General features: G+C 37.0%; 3 protein-coding genes across 3 annotated transcripts in view; 1 reads left to right on the forward strand and 2 right to left on the reverse strand.

Annotated features, from left to right (window-relative positions):
- Positions 1-22,258, reverse strand: part of igfbp7 (insulin-like growth factor binding protein 7) — a 380,063-nt gene that overhangs the window by 333,999 nt on the left and 23,806 nt on the right. The window lies entirely within an intron of this gene.
- On the forward strand, positions 3,175-14,033 carry rest (RE1-silencing transcription factor). Its single transcript, XM_073820368.1, has 4 exons — positions 3,175-3,301; positions 7,834-8,771; positions 8,889-8,972; positions 10,460-14,033. Exons 2-4 carry the CDS (start codon positions 7,844-7,846, stop codon positions 12,388-12,390), a joined length of 2,943 nt encoding a protein of 980 aa, XP_073676469.1. The 5' UTR covers positions 3,175-3,301; positions 7,834-7,843; the 3' UTR covers positions 12,391-14,033.
- noa1 (nitric oxide associated 1) lies at positions 14,029-22,180 on the reverse strand. Its single transcript, XM_073820369.1, has 7 exons — positions 20,853-22,180; positions 19,238-19,402; positions 16,286-16,497; positions 16,070-16,201; positions 15,872-15,988; positions 15,611-15,728; positions 14,029-15,189 (listed from the first exon to the last, which is right to left on the reverse strand). The coding sequence occupies exons 1-7, from the start codon at positions 22,087-22,089 to the stop codon at positions 14,957-14,959; spliced, it is 2,214 nt and encodes a 737-aa protein (XP_073676470.1). The 5' UTR covers positions 22,090-22,180; the 3' UTR covers positions 14,029-14,956.

Genomic DNA, 22,258 nt, shown 5'->3' on the forward strand with positions numbered 1-22,258 from the left:
GTATTATATTTTATTTTTCTGTTTTTCAATTTAGCTTCTTTAGTACATCCAAACACCAAAACAAAAAAAAACTAATTGATTAATAGCCCCTATTGTTTTTTTTTACATATTCAGTACCAAACATGGTTTCTTTGATGGAAACATCATGGACATTATTTTCAGAGAGACAAATAAAAAAAAAAGATAACTCTGAACAAAAAATGTAACTGTTTTAAAAAACCTCTTTTGGTCATAAATATTACCAGTGGGAATAAATTAGTTAGTAAAAAAAAAAAAAAAAATTTACAGATGGGTTGCTTATGTTTGAGTTAGAAATATAATTTTCAAAGGTTGTTACTTTCATTCTTTTATGCAGAATGGTCTGTGCTTCGTACGTAGATGTTCAGCGCAGCCTTGTGGCCACAAGAAATATAACATGTTTGGAAAATAAAACGGCATGTCTTTAATGGAGCAAAACTGTTTCATATGGCAAATAAATAACCCAGATTTTTATCTAATAAAACCATTGGCTTTCCTCATGATATCATGTGTTTCACCTATATGCTTCCAATTAGCATGCTTTTTCATAAGTTCACAAGGACTCTAACATACATGATGTCTTTAAAAATCCAGAGGGCCCTGGCATCAAAAGTCTAACTTTAGGAATTTAAAGTGGGAAGGGAAAATTTGTTTTAAAAATTAATATTTTTATTTTCATAGCTTCATACAATGAACCACTGATGTGACTATTTTATCGTCCTTACTACCTTTCTGGGCCTTGAATGTATTTAGGCTGTTGTCTATGCAGGGTCAAAAAGCTCTTGTATTTCATCAAAAATGTCTTCATTTGTGTTCTGAAGATGAACAAAGGCCTTACGGGTTTGGAACGGCATGAGGGTGAGTAATTAATGACAGGATTTTCATTTTGGGGTGAACTATCCCTTTAAATGAGCAAAATACAGAATGGGCAGTTTCTTATTTTAAAGCTAAAACTTGTCAGGTTCTCTTCTGTTTAAACAAACATCTGAGGTATCCATCCTTTAAACTATGTAAACTTCAGGCAATGAAAAGAGTGTCCTTACTTAATGAATAGCAAACAAACCGTTGCTATACCCCTGCCGAGCTTGTTTACTTAAGTTAGATTTAGCATGTTAAAAGCCGTAACAGAACATCATTCTTGTCTTGGTAGATCATTTGCTTAACACAACCAGGAATTCCATACCGTCATTCCAGACACTCAACTATGTTGTAACTGTGCAGTTTTTATCTGATACACATTTATATACATAGGCAATACTTTAACTTTGACCATTTGAGACCGTCTTGAACAGTTGAAGTTGTTTTGAAGGTAAAAAGTGCACCTTCTAATAGCCCTTAAAAAAAAACTCTCCATAAAAGCTCTTCATAAATGAAGCTTTCCATTTATCAGTGAAATTGTTTGTTTAAAAAAAAAGTGATCCTATAAAAGTCGTTGTATTTAATATATACGTTTTGTAAATCTCTAAAAATAAATAAATAATAATTATCGGACTAAAGACCACCGGGTCAGGGTCAGCTGTATTGTTCAGCTAATTGCAGATTAATACATTTAGTTGTTATAAAACACTTATATTAAAGATAAAGATATGAAATGTCAAATGAACGAACCAGGAAAAAGGTCACATTTATTTATTTTTATTTTTATTTTACAGCAAGATTTTTGAAATTAGGAACCAGGAAGAGGTCACTTTTTTAATTACAGTTGAAGTCAAAAGTTTGCAGAATCTGCAAAATGTTAATTATTTTCCAAAATAAGAGGAATCATACAAAATGCATGTTACTTTTTATTTACTACTGACCTGAATATGATATTTCACATTAAATACATTTACATATAGTCCACAAGAGAAAACAATAGTCGAAATGATAAAAAATGACCCTGTTCAAAAGTTTACATACACCTGATTGTTAATACTGTGTTTTACCTGAATGATTCACAGCTGTGTTGTTGTTGTTTTTTTTGTTCTTTTAGGGACAATTGTTCATGAGACCCTTGTTAGTCCTGAACAGGTAAACTGCCAACTGTTCTTCAGAAAAATCCTTCAGGTCCCACAAAAATGTTTTTTTTTTTTTTTTTTTTTTTGCATTTTTCTATATTTGAACCCTTTCCAACAATGACTGTATGATTTTGAGATTCATCTTTGATAACTAAACTTTTTGAATTTAAAAAATCAGGGTAAATTGAACTTATTTTGTCTTCTGGGGAACATGTAAGTATCTTCTATAGCTTGTGAAGGGCAGTACTAAATAAAAAACATATGATATTTAGGCAAAATAAGAAAAATGTACACATCCTCATTGAATTCAAAAGTTTACACCCCTCGCTCGTAATGCATCATTTTCCTTCTGAAGCATCAGAAGGACACAATTATTTTGGGAAACACATCCCAGGGAGGTGTTCCATAAACCAAGTTTACCAAATAAGTCAGGCTTATTTCAGTTAGTCTGACTTATTGTCACTTGATTTGGCTCAAAATAAGTCAGACTAACTGAAATAAGCCTGACTTATTTGGTAAACTTGTTTCATGGAACACCCCCCAGGTTAGTACTAAATAAAAAATAACATGCATTTTGTATGATCCCTCTTATTTCAATAAAACAATTAACATTTTGCAGATTCTGCAAGGTGTATGTAGACTTTTGACTTCAAACTGTGTGTGTATATATAGACTATACAAAAACACTTTAAGGTTATTTAAGGTTAATATGGTTTTTTTTTTTAAATTGTCCACAGCACCACATGGCTAAGAATAACTGAATGGTTAAAAGTGTGGAGAGAAATAAATAGCACCCCCACCATCGTTACTAGTTGTTAGCCAAGCACTTGTGTTGATCCTGTGAGTTCAGCTGCCTAATATCGTCCTGTAAAAATATTCCTTAACACAGCTTAACATTACTGTTGTCTGTTTGCCACGTGTAGCTTTAGAAGTTAACAAACACAAAACAATGAGTAGGCCTACAACTTGTACAAGTTGGCTACTACACTAACAGTGCCCATTCAAAATATCTTCGCGATTTTTCGTTTATTTGTTAAAATCAGTCTCTACCACTCTACACGCTAAACCAAAACACAGTAGTAAACTTTGAGAGCGCGAGAACACGAGCGTGCACTGTGTGAGCGAGCGCGCTGACGTCACGCCTCCCCAGCGAGGGCTACGCGAGAGCGATGTGTTGGAATGCGTGAGCGTCGCGTACTTCCTCGACAGATTTGAGAGTTTGGAAATAACTTCTCCCGAAACTTGTTTCTACAACTACATCGCCAAACAACGAGCGAACATCGCTGGTGAGTTCACAGGTTTGGTTCCGTGGGGTTCGAAGCTGCTTAGGGTGTGGTTTTGTGTTGTTTTGTGTCGCGTACGAGCCCAACTAAGTTTGAGTAAGTGGAGTGAAAATGGAGGGTTGCATTGAAAGGGAGAGGCGCTGTCCAGGGCTGATTTCAGCACGGAGAGAGATCAGATCAGGACCACGGCTAACACACTCACGCTGACCAAAATAAAAGTGCAAAAAGTGGATAAAATTAATGAGAAATAAAACGTAAAACCCTTATCATGACCTTCGATCGACTGTGTTGAGTCAAAAGTGTAACTTTGTTGGCTTGTCGTGCGTAGTGTGTGTTGTTGCATGCATGCAGTTTCCGGAAAAGTAGTTTTTTTCATCTTGAAGAAGGTTCGTAACGCAACTTTTTCTGACTAGAATAGAGGTTTTATACGATTATTCAAACTGGACAATGACTTTACAATCGCTTTTAGAATAAATCACATCCTTTTTGGTAGCTTTTGATCATCACATTTCTGTGAGATTTTATTTGAACGTCTTTGTTTTTAGTCATGTTAAACTCCATGTAGTGAAATTGTATGTCTTTAATATTTCGTGCAATATGTGTATCTCGCTCTTCGTCTGATTCTGATGGTTCGTGTTTGGAGCTGTCCAACAAGGTCAAAGTTTTTCACTCCTAGTTTCACAACTTTGATTTAACGCAGCCATATTTTCTCACACAGCTCGTTTGAGCTTTTTAGCACAAACTGTTAGTGCTTTGCTGATTTGATGAGTTAGTCTAAAGAAACGTTCATGTCGTGCTGCCTCAGTTCACACATCGGCTATATTTTTCCTCCTCCACTGGTAGAAGTTGGTGGTGCTGTTTTAAAATGGCCGAACACACATTTCAGAGCATGAAAAACTCACAGGCCTTATACCCTCATGATCACACACATGCATGGCTCTGTTTGCCATGGTCGTACTTTGTACACTAGAACAGATTTCATTTAACCTCTCAATCCAAGCAAAATACGAAAAATATCAGTTTTGAATATAAGTAGTATCCTTTATAAATTTTTAAGGGCTAGTATTATACTGTTGTATGACTATATTTAGTTTTTAGTTGGTATTTTAAATTAGAATTTATTTAAATGTCTCTAAATGTCATGAACTATAGTACTCAGTAATAATCTAAAACTTTATGAATACGTTTGCACTTGCGTCACAATTTGGTCAACCATATTGGCAATACTCAGATGTAAACAATTGCATGGTTAATGTACAACTGAATGCATTGTTCTGTTAATTTATGCTGGAAAAAACATGTGAAAGCTGCTAAATCATAAAGAGGAGGACTTAGTAAGCAAGCAAGGGTGCAATATTTTGACAAGCTAAAGTAAATAGGTGGTAAAGATGCGTACGAGCAGTATTAATTAAGATATTAGCCTAATATTTCACTTACCTGACTGGAAATGATAATAACAAACAGGAATGTTGTCAAGATTCTTGCCCTGGATATCCTGGTTCAGTTTGGCCAATCACAAACACCTTATGTTCCTCAGTTTTTTTGCACTATTTTCCTTGATTTGGTATAACTTTTGGCAGTCTATAGTACAGCCCAAAACATGACAAGAATTGACCATTTTTAGCAGCAATAATTAGCAAAATATGCAAGTTGCATTCAGTTTACATGCATTGTTTATGTTTATTGCCACCAATAAGGCCGATTGACAACGCGTTGTGAAAACACTCTATAGGCCTAGTATTTATAGTATAAGTATTTTGTGTTAAATTAGAATTGTGTAGGTTTTAATAAATAGAGCTGTTTGTCTTTAAAGAGTTGTTTTTTAGGTGGGAAGTGATGATTGTTTTCACAGTGCACTGAAAATGTGCTCCACAAAGTTTTGGTTGAAATAATGCAACTCAGTAAACACTGATTGTGTTTTGTTACTGTATATATTTCATGATTGTCTCGTTTAGATTGCATGAAACAAGTCATGCCTTAAGAATTGAATCATTACTTTTGAGGAACATTGCCATACATGGTTGGGAGCTCTGATCTGCTGTAATTCCCTAAAACAACCCAGAGTTAAAGCTGCTTATTGCTTTAATAGACTTCATACAAGAAAGAACAAAGTGATTTATTGGCACTATAAAAATGTGTTGGTTTAGGCTTTGTTTGTTTCTTATTTAAATGTGTTTGGGAGTGTGAAATCAAACAATCTGCTTTATCCTTTGTAGGGCTAATCAATCAGAGATTGGCTCTCAGGTAATACTCATTCTCAGAAAATGATTACTTTGGATTTAATCATACATGTATATGATAATATTTGTTTTGTCAGAGTCAGATGACTTGCTTTGAGAAGATGTCACAGTTCTCACATCCTTTTGGACTTTGCTTTTTCGGACTATGCCCTTTTTTACAAGATGTAAAATAAGGGTGTGTTAACACTTGTAGTTTGGTTCATTTGGTCTGGACCGGCATTGTTGACAGCAAACCTAAAGGTTTGAACCTAAAGGCATAGTGATAGATTCACAACCTGATTCTTCAGGTTGAATGATGTATTTCTTGACGGAACTTACTGAACACTCCAAACAAAAGGAAAAGGTGCGTTCGCTCATTGTTGCGTGCCTATGATGTAATTTTCACCACCTGCAAACTCACAAAGAGTTTATAAAAGGCACTGTACCTCCTCGATGCTACGTTTGCCCATTGCTCATTTTGTTTAGGATACACCGCTTGTTCCCTTCGTGAAATCATGTCGCATAACGTTGCATCTTGTCATTACGTCCTGTTTTTGGTATATTTCATTCGAACCGCACCAGAGTTTGTTTGGAAGCGGACCAAAACCCATCTTTTTAGCGGTCTCAGTCCGCTTGTTTGGTGCGCACCAGGGTTTTGGATGGCAGTGTTCACACTTACTCAAATGAGCCGCACTAACAGAGCAATCGAACCAAATATGACAAGTGTGAACACACCTTATGCCTCTGATATGGCCAGAGTATGTATGTGAAGTTTTAGCTCAAAATACATGACAGATAAATTATATCTTGTTAAAATTGCCACTTTTATGGTATGAGCCAAAACTAATAGTTTTTGTTTGTCCCTTTAAATGCAAAATGAGCTGGTGCTACCGGACCCCTTTTCAGAAGAGGATGGAGCTTCAAGAGCCAGCAAAAACAAAACAGGACAGTCTTGCGCACTGAAAAGTCAGAAACTCTCAGAAAACTACTCGGTTTAAGAGTCACTGTGCATAATAAATACCTGATGGGGAGCATGGTGTGATTAAAAATAATGACATAGCTGGTCTCATGGTGCCTTTGTGTGCTACCACAAACTCTATAAGTCCCACTTGTGATTATGAGCTCGATAAATTCAAGCGGTCAACTTCACATTGCTTTCATATGCAATTTTTAACTACCACATTCCTATTTGTGACCCTGGACCACAAAACCAGTCATAAGGTAAAATTTTACAAAACTGAGATTTATACATCATACGAAAGCCCAATAAATAAGCTTTCTATTGATATATGGTTTGTTAGGATAGGACAATATTTGGCCGAGATATATCTATTTGAAAATCTGGAATCTAAGGGTGCAAAAAAATCAAAATACTGAGAAAATCACCTTTAAAGTTCTCCAAATTAAGTTCTTAACAATGCATATTACTAATCAAAAATTACTTTTTGATATATTTATAGTAGGAATTTTACAAAAAATCTTCAGGGAACATGATCTTTACTTAATTTCCTAATGATTTTTGGCATAAAAGAAAAATCAATAATTTTGACCCATACAATGTATTTTTAGCTATTGCTACAAATAAACCCCAGTGACTTAAGACTGGTTTTGTGGTCCAGGGTCACATTTATGATCATTCTGGTAGCACGTGAAAGCAGCATCAGTGAAAACAGGCAGAGACAATGGTAGCTTTAGCAACATTAGCCTTACAGAGTGCTGTGATACTTTGAATGAAGCTGACGTTCACACACAAAGTGTTGGTATTGATCAGAATTAACCTTAGTAAAAAATCCTGTGTTGAACTGATCCTCATTTGTGAGGCAGTCCAGTGTAAAATGATTGGTACAAACATATAGGACTACCATTTTTTTCCAGGACGTGGAAATTAAAATGTAACCATAGTGTTCTCAGCAGATAGAAGGAGTCTTTGGAGACTGCTATGTTCATTGGTGCGTCCTAAAAAACAACACTTGTAATGCCTCTTTGGTGCTGACATTGTATATCTCCAGCAGCTACAGCAAGAAAACAGTAATGGTGGACTGTTGCTTCTTACTCAAGGCTGTGTCTATGCTAAAAGGGCAGAGATCGTGTGCTCAGAGAGACCTGTTTATGATTTATTGGGATTATAAAAAATGAGTGGGTGAATTTTTGCCATTATAGTCTGGTTGTTTTTACACACTGCGGCCACACAACTGTGTTCAAACATCTTATAAAAGTGATTTTTGCATAATAGGTCCCCTTTAATATAATTTACAATTAAAGTTGCCAATTCTATTTTCAGTGGCACTAAAATCAGTGTTTCTTTTTGTATTTCAGCTGGTCGAGCATGTCTGCTCAGACAGTGTATCCAGCAACTGCTGGTATCTACATGCCTGTAGGCATCCCACTACCAGAGGTGGGCCACGACCTTCCTGAGCTGCCTCGGAATGATGTGGCCGCCCCTCAGCTGGTGATGTTAGCTAATGTGGTGGTCTCATCAGAGACGTCCTCTTCAGACTACAATGCAGAAGAGAAACAAATGGTTGAGCTCAAGACGGTTGGATGCAACAACTACTCTGACAGCGAGGAAGAGGGTGTTATCAGGTACAGCCTTGACAATTCGGAGATGTCCGAGGGCACATATGCTGAACACGCCACTCGGGTTGAGCCAGAGGTGACAGAAAGAGTGATAGAGCAGGTTGAAATGGAACGAGTGGAAGACCTCTCAAACCCGTCAGAAAAGACCCCATCTGAATCCTCACCTACTGAAAAACGTAAACGCACGCCGGTTGTCATCTTCGAATCTAACAAAAAAAAGAAGAAGCCTTTCTTTTGTAAACCCTGCCAGTACCAGGCTGAGAACGAGGAGGACTTCATTCACCATATCCGCGTTCACGGCGCCAAGAAAATGACTGTGGTAAATGGCGGAAATGACTCTGACGACGATCTTGCCAGTGAGTCAGTCCAATCTCAGACACCGAACCCAGAGAATAGTGAAAATTTGAGTAACTCCAAAGGCGTGATCCGCTGTGAGCGCTGTGGATACAACACCAACCGTTACGACCACTACATGGCACATCTTAAGCATCATACTAAAGAGGGTGAAGACCAGAGAGTATTCAAGTGCACCATTTGTGCTTATACCACCATCAGTCAGTATCACTGGAAGAAACATCTGAGGAATCATTTTCCCAGCAAGCTTTTCACCTGCAACCAGTGCTCGTATTTTTCGGACCGCAAAAATAACTACATACAGCACATCCGGACCCACACTGGTACAAAAATGTTCAATTAAGTCTCAATTCATTATTAAATTACAATGATTCAGTTTACATTTATATAATTAGAAATCTCTGTGAACAATTTTATTTATTTATTTGATTCACTTTTAGGTGAGCGTCCGTTCCAGTGCATATACTGTGACTACTCCAGTTCCCAAAAAACTCATCTCACCAGACATATGCGAACCCATTCAGGTGAGTCTCTTGTCAGTCTTTTGAAATATTCTTATGCTGAAATTGATTGAGAATTTTAGGATTCATAAAGTAGTTTATTAAATTCCAGTACATATTTTGAAATCTGTTCCAAAACCTACTGAAGCTGCCTTTTTCCAAGACTTGCAAAATTTCAATAGATTTAGCCAATAACAACTAAGGTAATTACAGTTTAGGTCAAAAGGTTACATGCACCTTGCAAAATCTGCAAAATGTTAATTATTTTTTACCAAAATAAGAGGGATCATTACAAAATGCATGTTTTTTTTTATTTATTTATTACTGACCTGAATAATATATTTCACATAAAGTATGTTTACATATAGTCCACAATAGAAAGTAATAGTTGAATTTATAAAAATTGACCCTGTTCAAAATTTTACATACACTCGATTTTTAATACTGTGTTTTTACTTGAATAATCCACAGCTGTGTTTTGTTTTGTGATAGTTGTTCATAAGACTCTTGTTTGTCCTGAACAGTTAAACTTCCTGCTGTTCTTCAGAAAAATCCTTCAGGTACCACAAACTTTCCAACCCTTTCCAATGACTGTATGCAACTATTACAGAAGGTTCAAATGCTCACTAATGCTTCAGAAGGAAAGACAATGCATTAGGAGCCTTTTTGAATTTAAAGATCAGGGTAAATTTAACTCTTCTGAAAAAAAGATATTTAGGCAAAACAAGAAAAATGTACACATCTTCATTCCTTTCACAAGTTTACACCCCTGGCTCATAATGCATTGTTTTACCTTTTAAAGCATCAGTGAGCATTTGAATCTTCTGTAATAGTTGCATATGTGTCAGTCAATGTTGGAAAGGGTTCAAATACACAAAAATGCTGAAAAAACACAAAATTTGTGGGATCTGAACGATTTTTCTGAAGAACAGCAGGCAGTTTAATTGTTCAGGACAAACAAGGCACTCATGATCAACTATCACTTAACAAAAAAAAAAAAAAAAGCTGTGGATCATTCAGGTAACAACACAGCATTAAGAATCAAGTGTATGCAAACTTGTGAACTGGGTCATTTTTATCAATTATTTTCTCTTGTGGGCTACATGTAAATGTCTTTTATATGAAATATCATATTCAGGTCAGTACTAAATAAAAAAATAGCATGCATTTTGAATGATGCCTCTTATTTTGGTAAAATAATTAACATTGACTATTTTGCCTCTGTAAGCAAGCTCTCTGGTTTTTGTGACAGAGCAAATGTACTCCAGGCCTGTGTTTTCATCTTGTTAATGACGTTTCTCTCTTTTGTTGCACTCCGTGGAGCCAGATGGCTTTGGATAAAATGGTACATGGTTCTTGGTATACAGAGTGAATTAGAATGTGATTCTGTATTGTGATGTGTTTGCCTGTCTTCCCCCGCATGAGACTTGTGTCTGTGTTTCTCTCAAAATGTTGAAATAAAAGATTCATTGTTCAGTCTTGACCTTCTCCTTATGGTCTGTCTGGAATAGGTGAGAGGCCTTTCAAATGTGACAACTGCAGCTACCTGGCAGCCAACCAGCACGAGGTGACCCGCCATGCCAGACAGGTCCACAATGGGCCCAAGCCCCTAAGCTGCCCCTACTGCCAATACAAGACAGCCGACCGCAGCAACTTTAAAAAGCATGTCGAGCTCCATGTCAACCCTCGCCAGTTTCTTTGCCCGGTTTGCAAGTACGCTGCATCCAAGAAGTGTAACTTGCAGTATCACATTAAGTCTAGACACCCAGGATGCACTGATATCTCAATGGATGTATCCAAGGTAAGGCTTCGTGTGAAGAGGACTGACACTGATGAGATTTCACCAAATAAGCTTGCGACAGACCAGTCTGAATCAAGGCGAAGTGAGGACAAGCAGTTGGGAGAATTGGATGATGTTGAATCAGGTCCCATCAACCTCTCTATTAAGAAGTCCACTAAACCCACCCCTGCTGTGGAGACAGAGCTGACTGACAAGACTGCGAAGAAAAGCCCAGATGTCGCTGTGAAAGAAAAATCTGGAAAGACAACACAGCAAACTGCAGAGAAAAAGACCATCTCGAAAAATGAGGGAAAAGAGAAAAACAGTAAGAAGGTTAAAGGAAAGACTTTGGCGAACATCACCGTGGCACAAACAGAGGGCTGCAATGACAAACAAGCTAGTAAAAAGGAAATGAAGAAGGTAGAAAAATCCCCCAAATCTGTAGAGAAAGTAACAAAAGGTCGTCCTAAGAAAGAGAAGCCATTGAAGGAAGTTATTGCGAAGCATCAACCCATAGTTGAGGAGCAAAGGTTAGACTTAAACAAAGAAAGACCAGAGAAAGACCTTCTAGATAAACAGCAGCAGCAAAATGGCAAAGAGGAAAGAGAGCGGCTAGAAAAAGAAAACAGATTGCTGAATGAGAAAGTGAAGGAGACTGTACAGAAAGAAAGTGCCAAGGAATGCAAGAAATCTCAACCCAAGAAACCAAGTAAAAGGCAGACAAAATTGTCAAAGGCCAACAGTGAAAAAGATTCCCAGAGTACAGAAGCAACGCAAGTAGTAAGGACTAAACCTGTTAAAAGAAAAGCAGAGAAAGTGAACGTACCTGCGACTGATTCTTCAGAACCAAGCTGTTCTTCAAAGCGGGTCAAGCGTGCAACAAAGGATTCAGCCAACTCATCAACAAGTTCTGGTGCTCCAGAAAGAAATCGCACAATACCTGAGGTCCTGCAGGCTATGAAGAGCAAAGCCGAGAGTGCTGAGACAAGTGTGAACAAACCTGAGACGTGTGTCAAAGAACCTGAGAAGTCCAATGAAGTCCCCGAGAAGCCAAGCCCTCCAGAAACTGAAAAACAACTGAAGGACCAAACACAAGAGCAGACACCTACGATAGTGACCAGCGAAAACGAGACTGCATCTGTTGTGGAGGAACTCACAGCTCCATGCCAACCCCAAGATCCAGTCTCTGAGCAACCTAAAGAAATCGAGAACAAGGTCTCACAAGAACCAAAAGAAATCCCAGATGTAGACAGCGGAAGTGAGATGCCTTCGCCTACTGATAGTGAGACCTCTCCGGGTTTTAGCCAACAGCAGCCTGTCTTCAGCCCAACTTTAGAACTTCCTGGTCCACTCGCTCACAAATCCACTGACGCAGAGGATGACGAAGGTATCCACAGTAACGATGGTGGAAGTGACATCAGCGATAGTGCCTCTGAAGGAAGCTATGACTCTGGTCTTAACGGACTGGCTGCTGCCACCGAAGGTGGAGAGAAACTTCCAGAGACGCCAACAGAAGAGCTTCCATCTCCAACTAAACTGCTCAGTCACACATGTATCTTCTGTGATCGTACCTTCTCTTTGGAGATGGACTACCGTCGCCACTTGAACCGGCATTTAGTAAATGTGTATTACCTAGAGGGGGCGGCTCAGGGTGACAAGTGAGGGGTATCTTGTATGGAAAAGGGCAACTTTTTATGAGGGTCTCCTAGACTTGGAACTGAACAACGCTTGTACAAGTAATAAAAATTAGGTTTTTGTTGTTCTTGTTGGCTTTACAGCTCATGCCTTCTAGTTTTTAGCTTGCTATAACGATTTACCACAGTATTCTTTCAATTTAGAAAATGAAATCCATTGTCAACTTGTGGTAGGATCCTATTGTTGAGTCCAAACGAACTGAATCCTTGCTTAGTCATGTGCTCCATGACGAAATGATCGTCCTGTGTTTATTGTTACACTACTCGAAAGCAACAAAAAGGAGAACTGCTCTGAAAGCAAGTACACTTTCTCCCTCAATCCCTGCGGAGAGCTCAGATTAGTCAGACCCAGGTGGTCCAGCGCTGAATGGCCCTGAAGATAATGGGGCTTTCAGTGTCTTTGTGCTGTTCCACTCCACTGAAGCGCCTCCATCTCTGGTCAGCAAGAGACGGAGTGTGTGTTTAAAGCTGGCTAATGTCATTGTATTCAACCGTTCCTTTGTTCCCTTTTACAGTTTAGAGAGCACTTGACAACTAACCATAATCTTACCTTTGAGGCTCTGTTTCACATAAGCTAAACATTTCTGTACACTTCCTAGAGGTCTTTCTTTGATTACACTTGCTCTGCCTTTTAAGGAAAGAAGCGTAGTTTGTAATGTTTGCAGAATAGTAGGTTCTTTTCTTTCATTGTACATTTGACATACTTCTTGAGTTTGTAGATTAATCTTTTATCTGTTGATTTTCTGGAAATAGTTCAATTTCATGCTCAGTCCAAAGATTTTGTTGCTTATGTCTGTATATAAACTGTACATATTTCTTTCTTATTTGCTCTTCAGTGCCTCAGACAATCAATTTGAGCATTTTAATCCATTTCTCAGATATTTAGATCTCATTTACCTTCGAATGAAAGAACGGCTTGTCTTTTCTGTGTATTTTACCCGAGCAACATTCCCTTTCACATATCAAATTGATTATCTGTATGGAAAATCTGTTTATCCAAAGTGTATGTAATCATATTCAACTGACTTTGTTTTTTCTGTATGAGTGTGAATGTGTTGTTGCCACAACCCTTGTATGTTAGTTAATTTGGCTTGTTATTTTGTCTAAAAAGAAAAAAATACTGTAAGAGAAAAGTTATAGAAATAACTTGCCTTTAGCGCATTACGTGCAATATTGAATTTTTGGAGATATCACCAAAGCTAGGTGTTGTTGGTAGAGTTTGTGGGGCAAAACCAGAGGACTCAAAAGGAAAACTAGAAAACTTACTATCCACATGTACCCCAGCACCCCTGAAAAACTGCACTCTTGGACGGTTAGATACTTTATCACTGTAAATTTGTCCTTTATCACTTTTTTTTGCATTAAGCACTGCTTTTTTGCTTTTCTTCTTTAGAATAGCATGTTGCCAATTCACAACTCAGATTGTGCCATTTATCCATCTTTGTAATCAAGTGTGTGACTGTCTTTTTCCATTTCATAGTGAAAGTAGTCAAATTCTATTAGTTGAAATGTTATGTTGTCCCCTTGATTTGGCTTTTTATGAATTATCTGTTTACTATGTGATCTGTATGTTTAGCTCGAGATGTTTCAATAAAAAAATCTTGCCACAGATTTTTTTTATTTTATTTGAAAGCCATTTAAATGTCAGAATATACAGTTGAGACCAAAGGTTTGCATACTCCTTGATTTTACCAATCATAATGCACGATATGTTTTTATTACTGACCTGAATTAGGTATAGTTCACATAAGACATTTCCATATAATCCACAAGAGAAAATAATAGTTGAATTTATAAAAATGACCCTGTTCAAAAGTTTACAATACACTTGATTCTTAATACTGTGTTGTTACCTGAATTATCCACAGCTTTTTTTTTTTTTTTTTTTTTTTTGAGTTCCTTGTTTGTCCTGAACATTTAAACTATTTGCTTTTCTTCAGAATTCTTCAGGTAACACAATGTTTTTTCAGGATTTTTGTGTAGTTGAACCCTTTCCAACAATGACTATGATTTTGAGAGCCATCTTTTTCACACTGAGGACAACTGAGGGACTCCTATGCAAATATTACAGAAGGTTCAAACGCTCACTGATGCTTCGGAAGGAAAAATTATGCATTAAAAGCTGGGGGGTGAAAACTTTTGAACAGAATTAAGATTTTTTAAAGATAATTACATGTCTCCCAGAAGACAAAATTACTTAAATTTACCCTGATTATCAATATAAAATCATAAATTGAATTGATAAATATAACACTATATCTACACATCTTTTATGTGAAATATCCTATTCAGGTCAGTACTAAATAAAAAAAAAACATGCATTTTGCATGATCCCTCTTATTTTGGTAAAAAAAAAAAATCCATTTTGCAAGGTGTATGTAAACTTTTGACCTCAACTGTATATTTATTTAGACATTTTAGTATAAAAACAATACATATATAATAGAAACTGTATTTGTAGCATACATTCAGTTTAGTTAGAACAATATTTTGAAGTCCAAATGCTTCTGAGATATTAAGAGAAATGGTACACTTTAGGTTTTCCTTTTCACTTTGAGCCTCTCAGCAGCTTTCACAGACAGACTGGAATCTACTAACGTCTGTGGCTTTCTCGTCTTGTAGGTGGGAGTTTTGTTGATTCTCTGTCCTTTCAGATTCACGACGTGGGGCAGTAAAGGCGGGGTGCGCAAACATACTCCTGCTGCTTCAGGGGCGTGAGTCCTCAACAACAGCTGATCTTCTTTGTCTGCTGTCACAGCAACCCAGCCTGAAAAACAAAAAAAATTGACATAAATTTAAGTTTCTTTAAATATAGGGTAAAAAAATTTGCTTTTCACTGTTCCCAAAATGTATGATTGCAGAAAAATAAATATGTTTGTATAGAACATTTATAGAGCAACAGATTTTGTGTGAAAATAAATCATACAAGTCATTTATTTTGTTTAAAAATTGTATAAATGTATAACAAGGGGGCCTTTTACCCCACACACTAATGATTAAAAAAATTAAACTTTGAAATCACAGGATTAAATTACATTTTAAAATATATTAAAATAGGAAACAGTTATTTTAAAATGTTCCTGTTTTTGCTGTACTTTGGATCAAATTAATGCAGGCTTGATGAGCAGAAGAGACTTCTTTAAAAACAATTTACAGTTCAAAAACTTTTGCCTGGTGGTGTAAATCACCTGCTGATGAGATCTTGATGTCAGTGATTGCGGTGTTGCAGCCCTGCCCCTGAAGTTCAAAGTCTTGAGCAATAAGTGGTGGATAAGTTTTCATACGCTCCTCACCACCAGATGGGACCTTGGGCACAAAACAATGTAGAACAACTGTTTTCAACACTGATCATAAATGTTTCTGGAGCACCAAATCAGCATATTATAATGATTTCTGAAGATTAGAGTACTGACTGCTGTTAAAATACAAATTTATTTATTTAAACATACTGCAAGAAGGATATTCCCAGCATGTTTTTGGTAGATTGCATCAGCCTTGTCCAAACTGGTGATATGAACCGGGATGCGATTTGAAGCAACAACTGTTAACCAGCATGAGCTTTTCCCCTAGAAAGAGTAAAAGAGCCATCTTAGTGTGGGACAGATACAGAAAAAGATTAACTTTCCATATGTCAAATGGACTCTTACCTCCAAATAATCAATGCGTGCCAGAGCCCCTAAAAATAGAACCATACCAGGGTTCATTATAAAGGTTCTGGGCGTAATGGCCTGTGTAGGAACCACCAGCTTCACCTCCTGCTCATTCAACAGGCTGAGAACCTGGAAAGTTACATTTTTAATTATTGTAATTAAGAACATAATTATATCACATTATGTGAGTACAGTTTGAATAGCGAGACTCACATCATGTTCTTTCATTATGCCTGGGGTGTCATAAAACCAGTGTGCATCTTTGATTTCATTGTAGGTGAGCTCTGCATCTGTGGAGGAGTCCAAGAATGGATCCTTTTTAACATCCTCCTCCAGGTTTTCTCCAAAGCTCAGACTGTCAGGATCAAATTCCACAAGTTTGTTCTTGGGCGGCTGATTTGCTTGGAATGTCCTCCCAATGTGACCTACAAAAATGAAATAGGCCTAATATTAAAAACAACATTTATTATCTGACCACTGAAAATGTGTAATATTCTACTATCTGAATATGAAGCTGCATTGAAATCCCCATATTTCTCGGATGGAATAAAATAGGCCCTTGAAAGTAAAGAATCTAAAATCATATTGCAATATTTTCCATATTTCTTGAGTTACAGGCAAGAAAACTTTGGAAAAAGAGTAGTTATGGCACTCAGACAGGTATGTTCAATGCAGTTGTTTTGATGGAAGAAAACATTTCTAGTTTCAACATTATTTGTTCATCATTTGCATGCAAAGTGACCCACATATGGTTATTGACCACTCAAAATACAGAGCCTCGCAAAAGTATTCATACCCCTTCATTTTTTTCACATTTTGTTTTGTTGCAGCATTATGTTAAACTGCTTTAAATTACTTTTTTTCCACATCAATCTACATCTCATACACCATAATGACAAAGCACAAAACAGGTTTGTAACAACTTTGCAAATTTATTAGAAATAAAAAACTGAAAAGATCCGTTGCATAAGTATTCATACCCTTTTCTGGGACACTCGAAATTTAGCTCAGGAGCATTCATATTGCTTCTAGATGTTACTACACTTCGAGTGGAGTTAAACTGTGGCAAATTCATTTGAATGAGTATGTTTTAGAAAGGCACACACCTCTCAGAAAAGGTCTAACAGCTGAAAATGCATATCAGAGCAAAAACCAGTCCTGAGGTCAAGATAACTGCCTGTAGAGCTCAGTGACAGACTTGCGTTAAGGCAATGATCTAGGGAAGAGTTCAGAAAAAAATCTGCTGCAATGAAGGTTCACAGAAGCATTATCCATAATGGAAGACGACTGGAACAACTAGGACTCTAGAAAATGTCTGCCAGCCCTCATCCAAGCTGACAGAGCTTGAGAAGTGAAAAGGTGAGGCAAAGAATGGCAGATAATTTCCAAATGCAGATGTGCAAAGCTTGTCACATCATACCCAAAAAGACTTGAGGCTGTAAAGGTGCTTCAACTATGTACTGAGTTAAGGGTATTAATTAGTGGTGGGCCGTTATCGGCGTTAACGTGCTGCGTTAACGTGAGACTCATATCGCGCGATAAAAAAAATATCGCCGTTAATCTATTCTCAAAGTTGGGTTGGGAGCTGGGTCTAAACTACGCAAGATATGATGACTTTCACTTTGATATTTTAGCGCGGATGACGTATACCTAGTTGAATTGCACTGTAGGGGGCGAGAACGAGTCTTCAACTTCTGTGAAATGACCACATCAAATGAGACGCGCAGACATGGATGCAGTTATGAAGCCGCTTCAGGGCAGGTGCGTGCGTTGCTAGACCCTTTTTACTGGGGCACGTGCCCCAGTGAAAATCTGCTGTGCCCCAGTAAAATCTCAAATTTGAGTTATAATTTACTTTGATAATCCCGAAATAAAGACATTAAACTATATGCAACAACTGAATTGACGCTTCTAAAAGCAACGCAGTTTATTGGAAGATGCACGCATCATCACATAATCCATACCCGCGCGCCTGTGTATTTTACTGGAACGCGCACGTCGTACAGCCTTTTGCGCAGAAGTACTTGGTTACACAAGTTTGTATAGTTAATTGTGTTGTAAATGCAATTGTCAAGCAGTTTGTAATGCATTTTGGAAACAGGAGATGAGCGCCTGGTCTAATGCGCCACCTGGCTTGAGAAACCCGTTCTCAAAGACTTAATTTTAGTCATTATTTGGGTAGCACACATATTCTGAATGCCTTCAGCATAATTCAAATTAGCCATTTTAATCTAGATTAATCTAGATTAATTTCAAGATTTAATCTAGATTAATCTAGATTAAAAAAATTAATCTATGCCCACCACTAGTATTAATACTTATGCAATGTACTTATTTCAGTGTTTTATTTTTAATAAATTTGTAAAAAATTTTGCTTTGTCATTATTATGGTGTATGGAGTGTAAATTGATGTGGGGAAAAACTAATTGAAAGCAGTTTAACATAATGCTGCAACAAAACATGAAAAAAATGAAGGGGTATGAATACTTTTGCAAGGCACTGTATGTCCAAATTAGTCATTTACTCCTGGAGCCACATTGAAATCACAATATCTCTGGAACTGAACCATATAGGGTCGTAAAAATTAAGATGGCAAAAAGAATGTTTGTTAGTACCCCAAATCTAAAAGGACATTAAGATTTATTTAATAATTCTTGAGTTACAGGCATGCACCTATTTTGAGGAAGAACCTGAAAAAAGGTGCTTTTTTCTCCTTTTTGAATGGTCAACATTGGCACATAATGCAACAGAGATACTAAAGTAAACAGCTTTTACTAACAGACCAACCAATCTCTGTGTAAAAGTAACATGATGCTGCCATTGTTCTGAAGTCATTTTTACCCTCCTGTAATTGGGTTCTGAATCCCAGGTGAAAATTGTCAATTTTGACCCCCCTTTACAAAACAGTGGATTACTCAGTAAATATATTTCCATGACATTTAATATTTTGGCTTTCATCACTATACATGTTTATTTTTCTTCAGAATAAATATTAACAAAATCAAAAATTGTAGTTTCTGAAATTTGGTTGATTTAATAAAGAATAACCCATTTAAATAGCCAATATCAGCTGATACAGATAAATTAAAATCTCTAATATCAGTTGATAGCCAGTATGGAATAGATATATCGTGGATTCTTAAAAGAAAAAACTTGCAAACTTACCAACTAAATATCCCTGCTTGCTGAACTGTATGATTCTCTTCAGCTCTTCAGGATTCATGTCGTCCTCTGTCAAATGAGACGCCTGTTTTAGTCTCTCCGCCCGTCTGAACATCCGGTAGGGAGTCGGGTTGATGATGGGAAACTTTAGCAGATTTAATGTTGTTCCTAGATTTACATTGGACAGATAAATGTGTTTTTAATCATGATTTAATCATTCAGGACTGCACAACACATTCTGAAATGCCTAAAATGGTCAAGCATGATACATAAAAAGCTCTTTGTTCTTGTTTTAATCCTTGAAACATTTCTCTCTTATACACACTGCTGGTTAAAAATTTGGAATTGCTTTTTTAATGTTTTCTTACACTCACTAAGAATGTGTTTATTTGCTCAAAAACACAGTAAAGACAATAATACTGTGAAACGTTATAATCTTTAAAGGAACCGTTTTATTTCACATGAAAGATGTTTCAATATATTGCAAAATGTAATTTATTTCTCTGATTCAAAACAGAATTTTCAGCAGCATAACTCAGGTCTTCAGTGTCACATGCAGTATTTTTTGGAAATGGTGTCCCAGTTTCTACAAAATTATTTATCATCAAGAACTGTTTTCAACACTGATAATAAGTAATGTTTTTTTGTGCATCAAATCAACATATTAGAATAATTTTGAAAGGGATTAAAAACCATAATTATTTCAAACTTTTGACCAGTAATGTATTTGTATAACCGGATTGCAAAAATGTATTTAGTCTACATAATGCATTTCATTTATATATAGATACAGCTGAGGTCAAAAGTTTACATACACCTTGCAGAATCTGCAAAATGTAAATTATTTTAGCAAAATAAGAGGATCATACAAAATGCATGTTTTTTTTTTATTTAGTACTGGCCTGAATAAGATATTTCACATAAAAGACATGTACAGATAGTCCACAAGTGAAAATAATAATAGTTGAATTTTTAAAAATGACCTTGTTCAAAAGTTTACATACACTTGATTCTTAATACTGTGTTGTTACCTGAATGATCCACAGCTGTTTCTTTTTTTTGTTTAGTGATAGTTGTTAATGAATCCCTTGTTTGTCCTGAACAGTTAAAATGCCCGCTGTTCAGAAAAATCTTTCAGGTCTCACAAATTCTCTAATTTACCCTTATTTTGTCTTCTGGGAAAAAAAGTATCTTCTGTAGCTTAAAGGGCAGTACTACATGAAAAAAAAAAACTGAAAAATGTACACATCTTCGCCCTGTTCAAAAGTTTTCATCCCTGGCTCTTAATGCATTGTTTTTCCTTCTGGAGCATCAGTGAGTGTTTGAACCTTCTGTAATAGTTGCATAGAGTTGGGATTTTTCTAAAGAACAGTGGGCAGTTTAACTGTTCAGGACAAACAAGGGACTCATGAACAACTATCACGAAACAAAAAAAAAAAAAGCTGTGGATCATTCAGGTAACAACACAGTATTAAGAACCAAGCGTATGTAAACTACTGACTTTGTCTCTTATGTGTAATATCTTATTCAGGTCAGTACTAAATAAACAATAACACGTTGAATTTGTATGATCCCTTTCATTCTGGTAAAACCACTTATCTTGAACGCAATATCTTACCCGGCCATGGAGATATAGTAGCTTTATGGATCACATCTGAGGCTCTGGATTTGCAATAATCAGATTCCAGTAGAGTGTTAAACAGCGTGGATTTGCCAGCATTGGCTGTCCCGACCAAATACACATCTCCTTTGTACTTCCAGGTTGACTGCAGTCCTGTTATAAGTTTTTCTATACCATATCCTGTTTTGGCACTGATGAGGTGAATGTCTTTGGTATCACGTGTAGAAATTCCCATGTTTTCACAGTATGCCTTCAGCTGGCGTTTGATACGCTGCAGGTAATTCTCAGCATCTCCCGGCAACAAGTCTATTTTGTTTCCTAAAATCACAATGTGCTTATTCTTCCCAACAAGCTCCGGAAGGTCTGGTATGATGGAGTCAGGGAGATCCAGAAGATCCACTATCAGCAGCACCAAAGCCTTCTCCGATTTAATTCTCTTGACAATCGCTCTGTACTCCTCTTTAGACATGGTGACGTTCAAAGCTTTCTGGTGGTGATTGATTAAATAGCATCTCTGACATATTGCCTTTTTCAGTTGGTCCTCTTCAACTAACACTTTGAATTTCTCACTCGGCAGGTAACCTGGGATTTCAGGGTCCGTACAGTGCAAGAGTGCCCCACAGCCAGAGCAACCGGTATCACTGACTGCCACGTCCACATCAGGAGTGCCATAGATCTTTTGCTGCTTTTTAACCTTCTTTAACTTGGTGCATCTTTCCAGTGGGAATCCTTCATCGTGGAACTCAATCAAAGAGTTTTCCTCAGACTTTGCAGAGCCCTTTAAATGTTTCATTTGCATTTCCAGTCCTCTGAGGGGCATGTAATTGCTGTGTTTTTCATGCACTGGCTTTGCTTCAGCATTGCTTGTGAGATCATGCAAATGAAGACGATCTGGCAGTTCATCATCTTTATTGTCTACTGGTTCATCAAAGTCAGGGAAGACAAATTGTTCTTGTTTTTGTGGCTCCACTAAAGTGTATGACTCCTTTGGTGGGTTTGATGCCGGTTTTCTTGCTCCTTTATGAGTGCTGTAACATCTCAAACTTTTGCATGATCTGCACCTCTGTTTTGTACCCAGATGGGTTGCCCAGTTCTTTGATGTAAAGCTGGAAACAAATGACCGTGGAAGCAGAAACACCCCTTCATGTTCCCTTGACAGCTGCGGTCTTAAAACATGTTTTAAGCACGTACGAGTGTAGAATTGAAATGCCGATGATCCTAAAAGCTTGTACATTATTATAAAAAACAGCAAAATATGTTAAAAGAACAGTAACATCGCTACAGTTTATACAACCTTGAACGAACCCACGTGAGTGAATACAGACCCAGTCGCCACACCGCTAATATAATGTACGTCACCGGAAACATTTTTTTTTTGTAAAGAATAATTCGTAAAACATTTT

Source organism: Garra rufa, chromosome 16 (assembly GCF_049309525.1).
Source record: "Garra rufa chromosome 16, GarRuf1.0, whole genome shotgun sequence".
Lineage (NCBI taxonomy): Eukaryota > Metazoa > Chordata > Actinopteri > Cypriniformes > Cyprinidae > Garra > Garra rufa.

Bases quoted from the DNA above. Each gene is read 5' to 3' on its own strand.
- noa1 (XM_073820369.1), bottom strand. From the start codon at position 22,089: ATGTACAAGCTTTTAGGATCATCGGCATTTCAATTCTACACTCGTACG. The intron at 19,403-20,852 runs GTAAGATATTGC...ATGTAAATCTAG, and splicing joins TACTATATCTCCATGGCCGG to GAACAACATTAAATCTGCTA. The intron at 15,729-15,871 runs GTATGTTTAAAT...TTTGTGCCCAAG, and splicing joins CTGGGAATATCCTTCTTGCA to GTCCCATCTGGTGGTGAGGA.
- rest (XM_073820368.1), top strand. From the start codon at position 7,844: ATGTCTGCTCAGACAGTGTATCCAGCAACTGCTGGTATCTACATGCCT. The intron at 8,772-8,888 runs GTACAAAAATGT...ATTCACTTTTAG, and splicing joins GCACATCCGGACCCACACTG to GTGAGCGTCCGTTCCAGTGC. The intron at 8,973-10,459 runs GTGAGTCTCTTG...TGTCTGGAATAG, and splicing joins ACATATGCGAACCCATTCAG to GTGAGAGGCCTTTCAAATGT.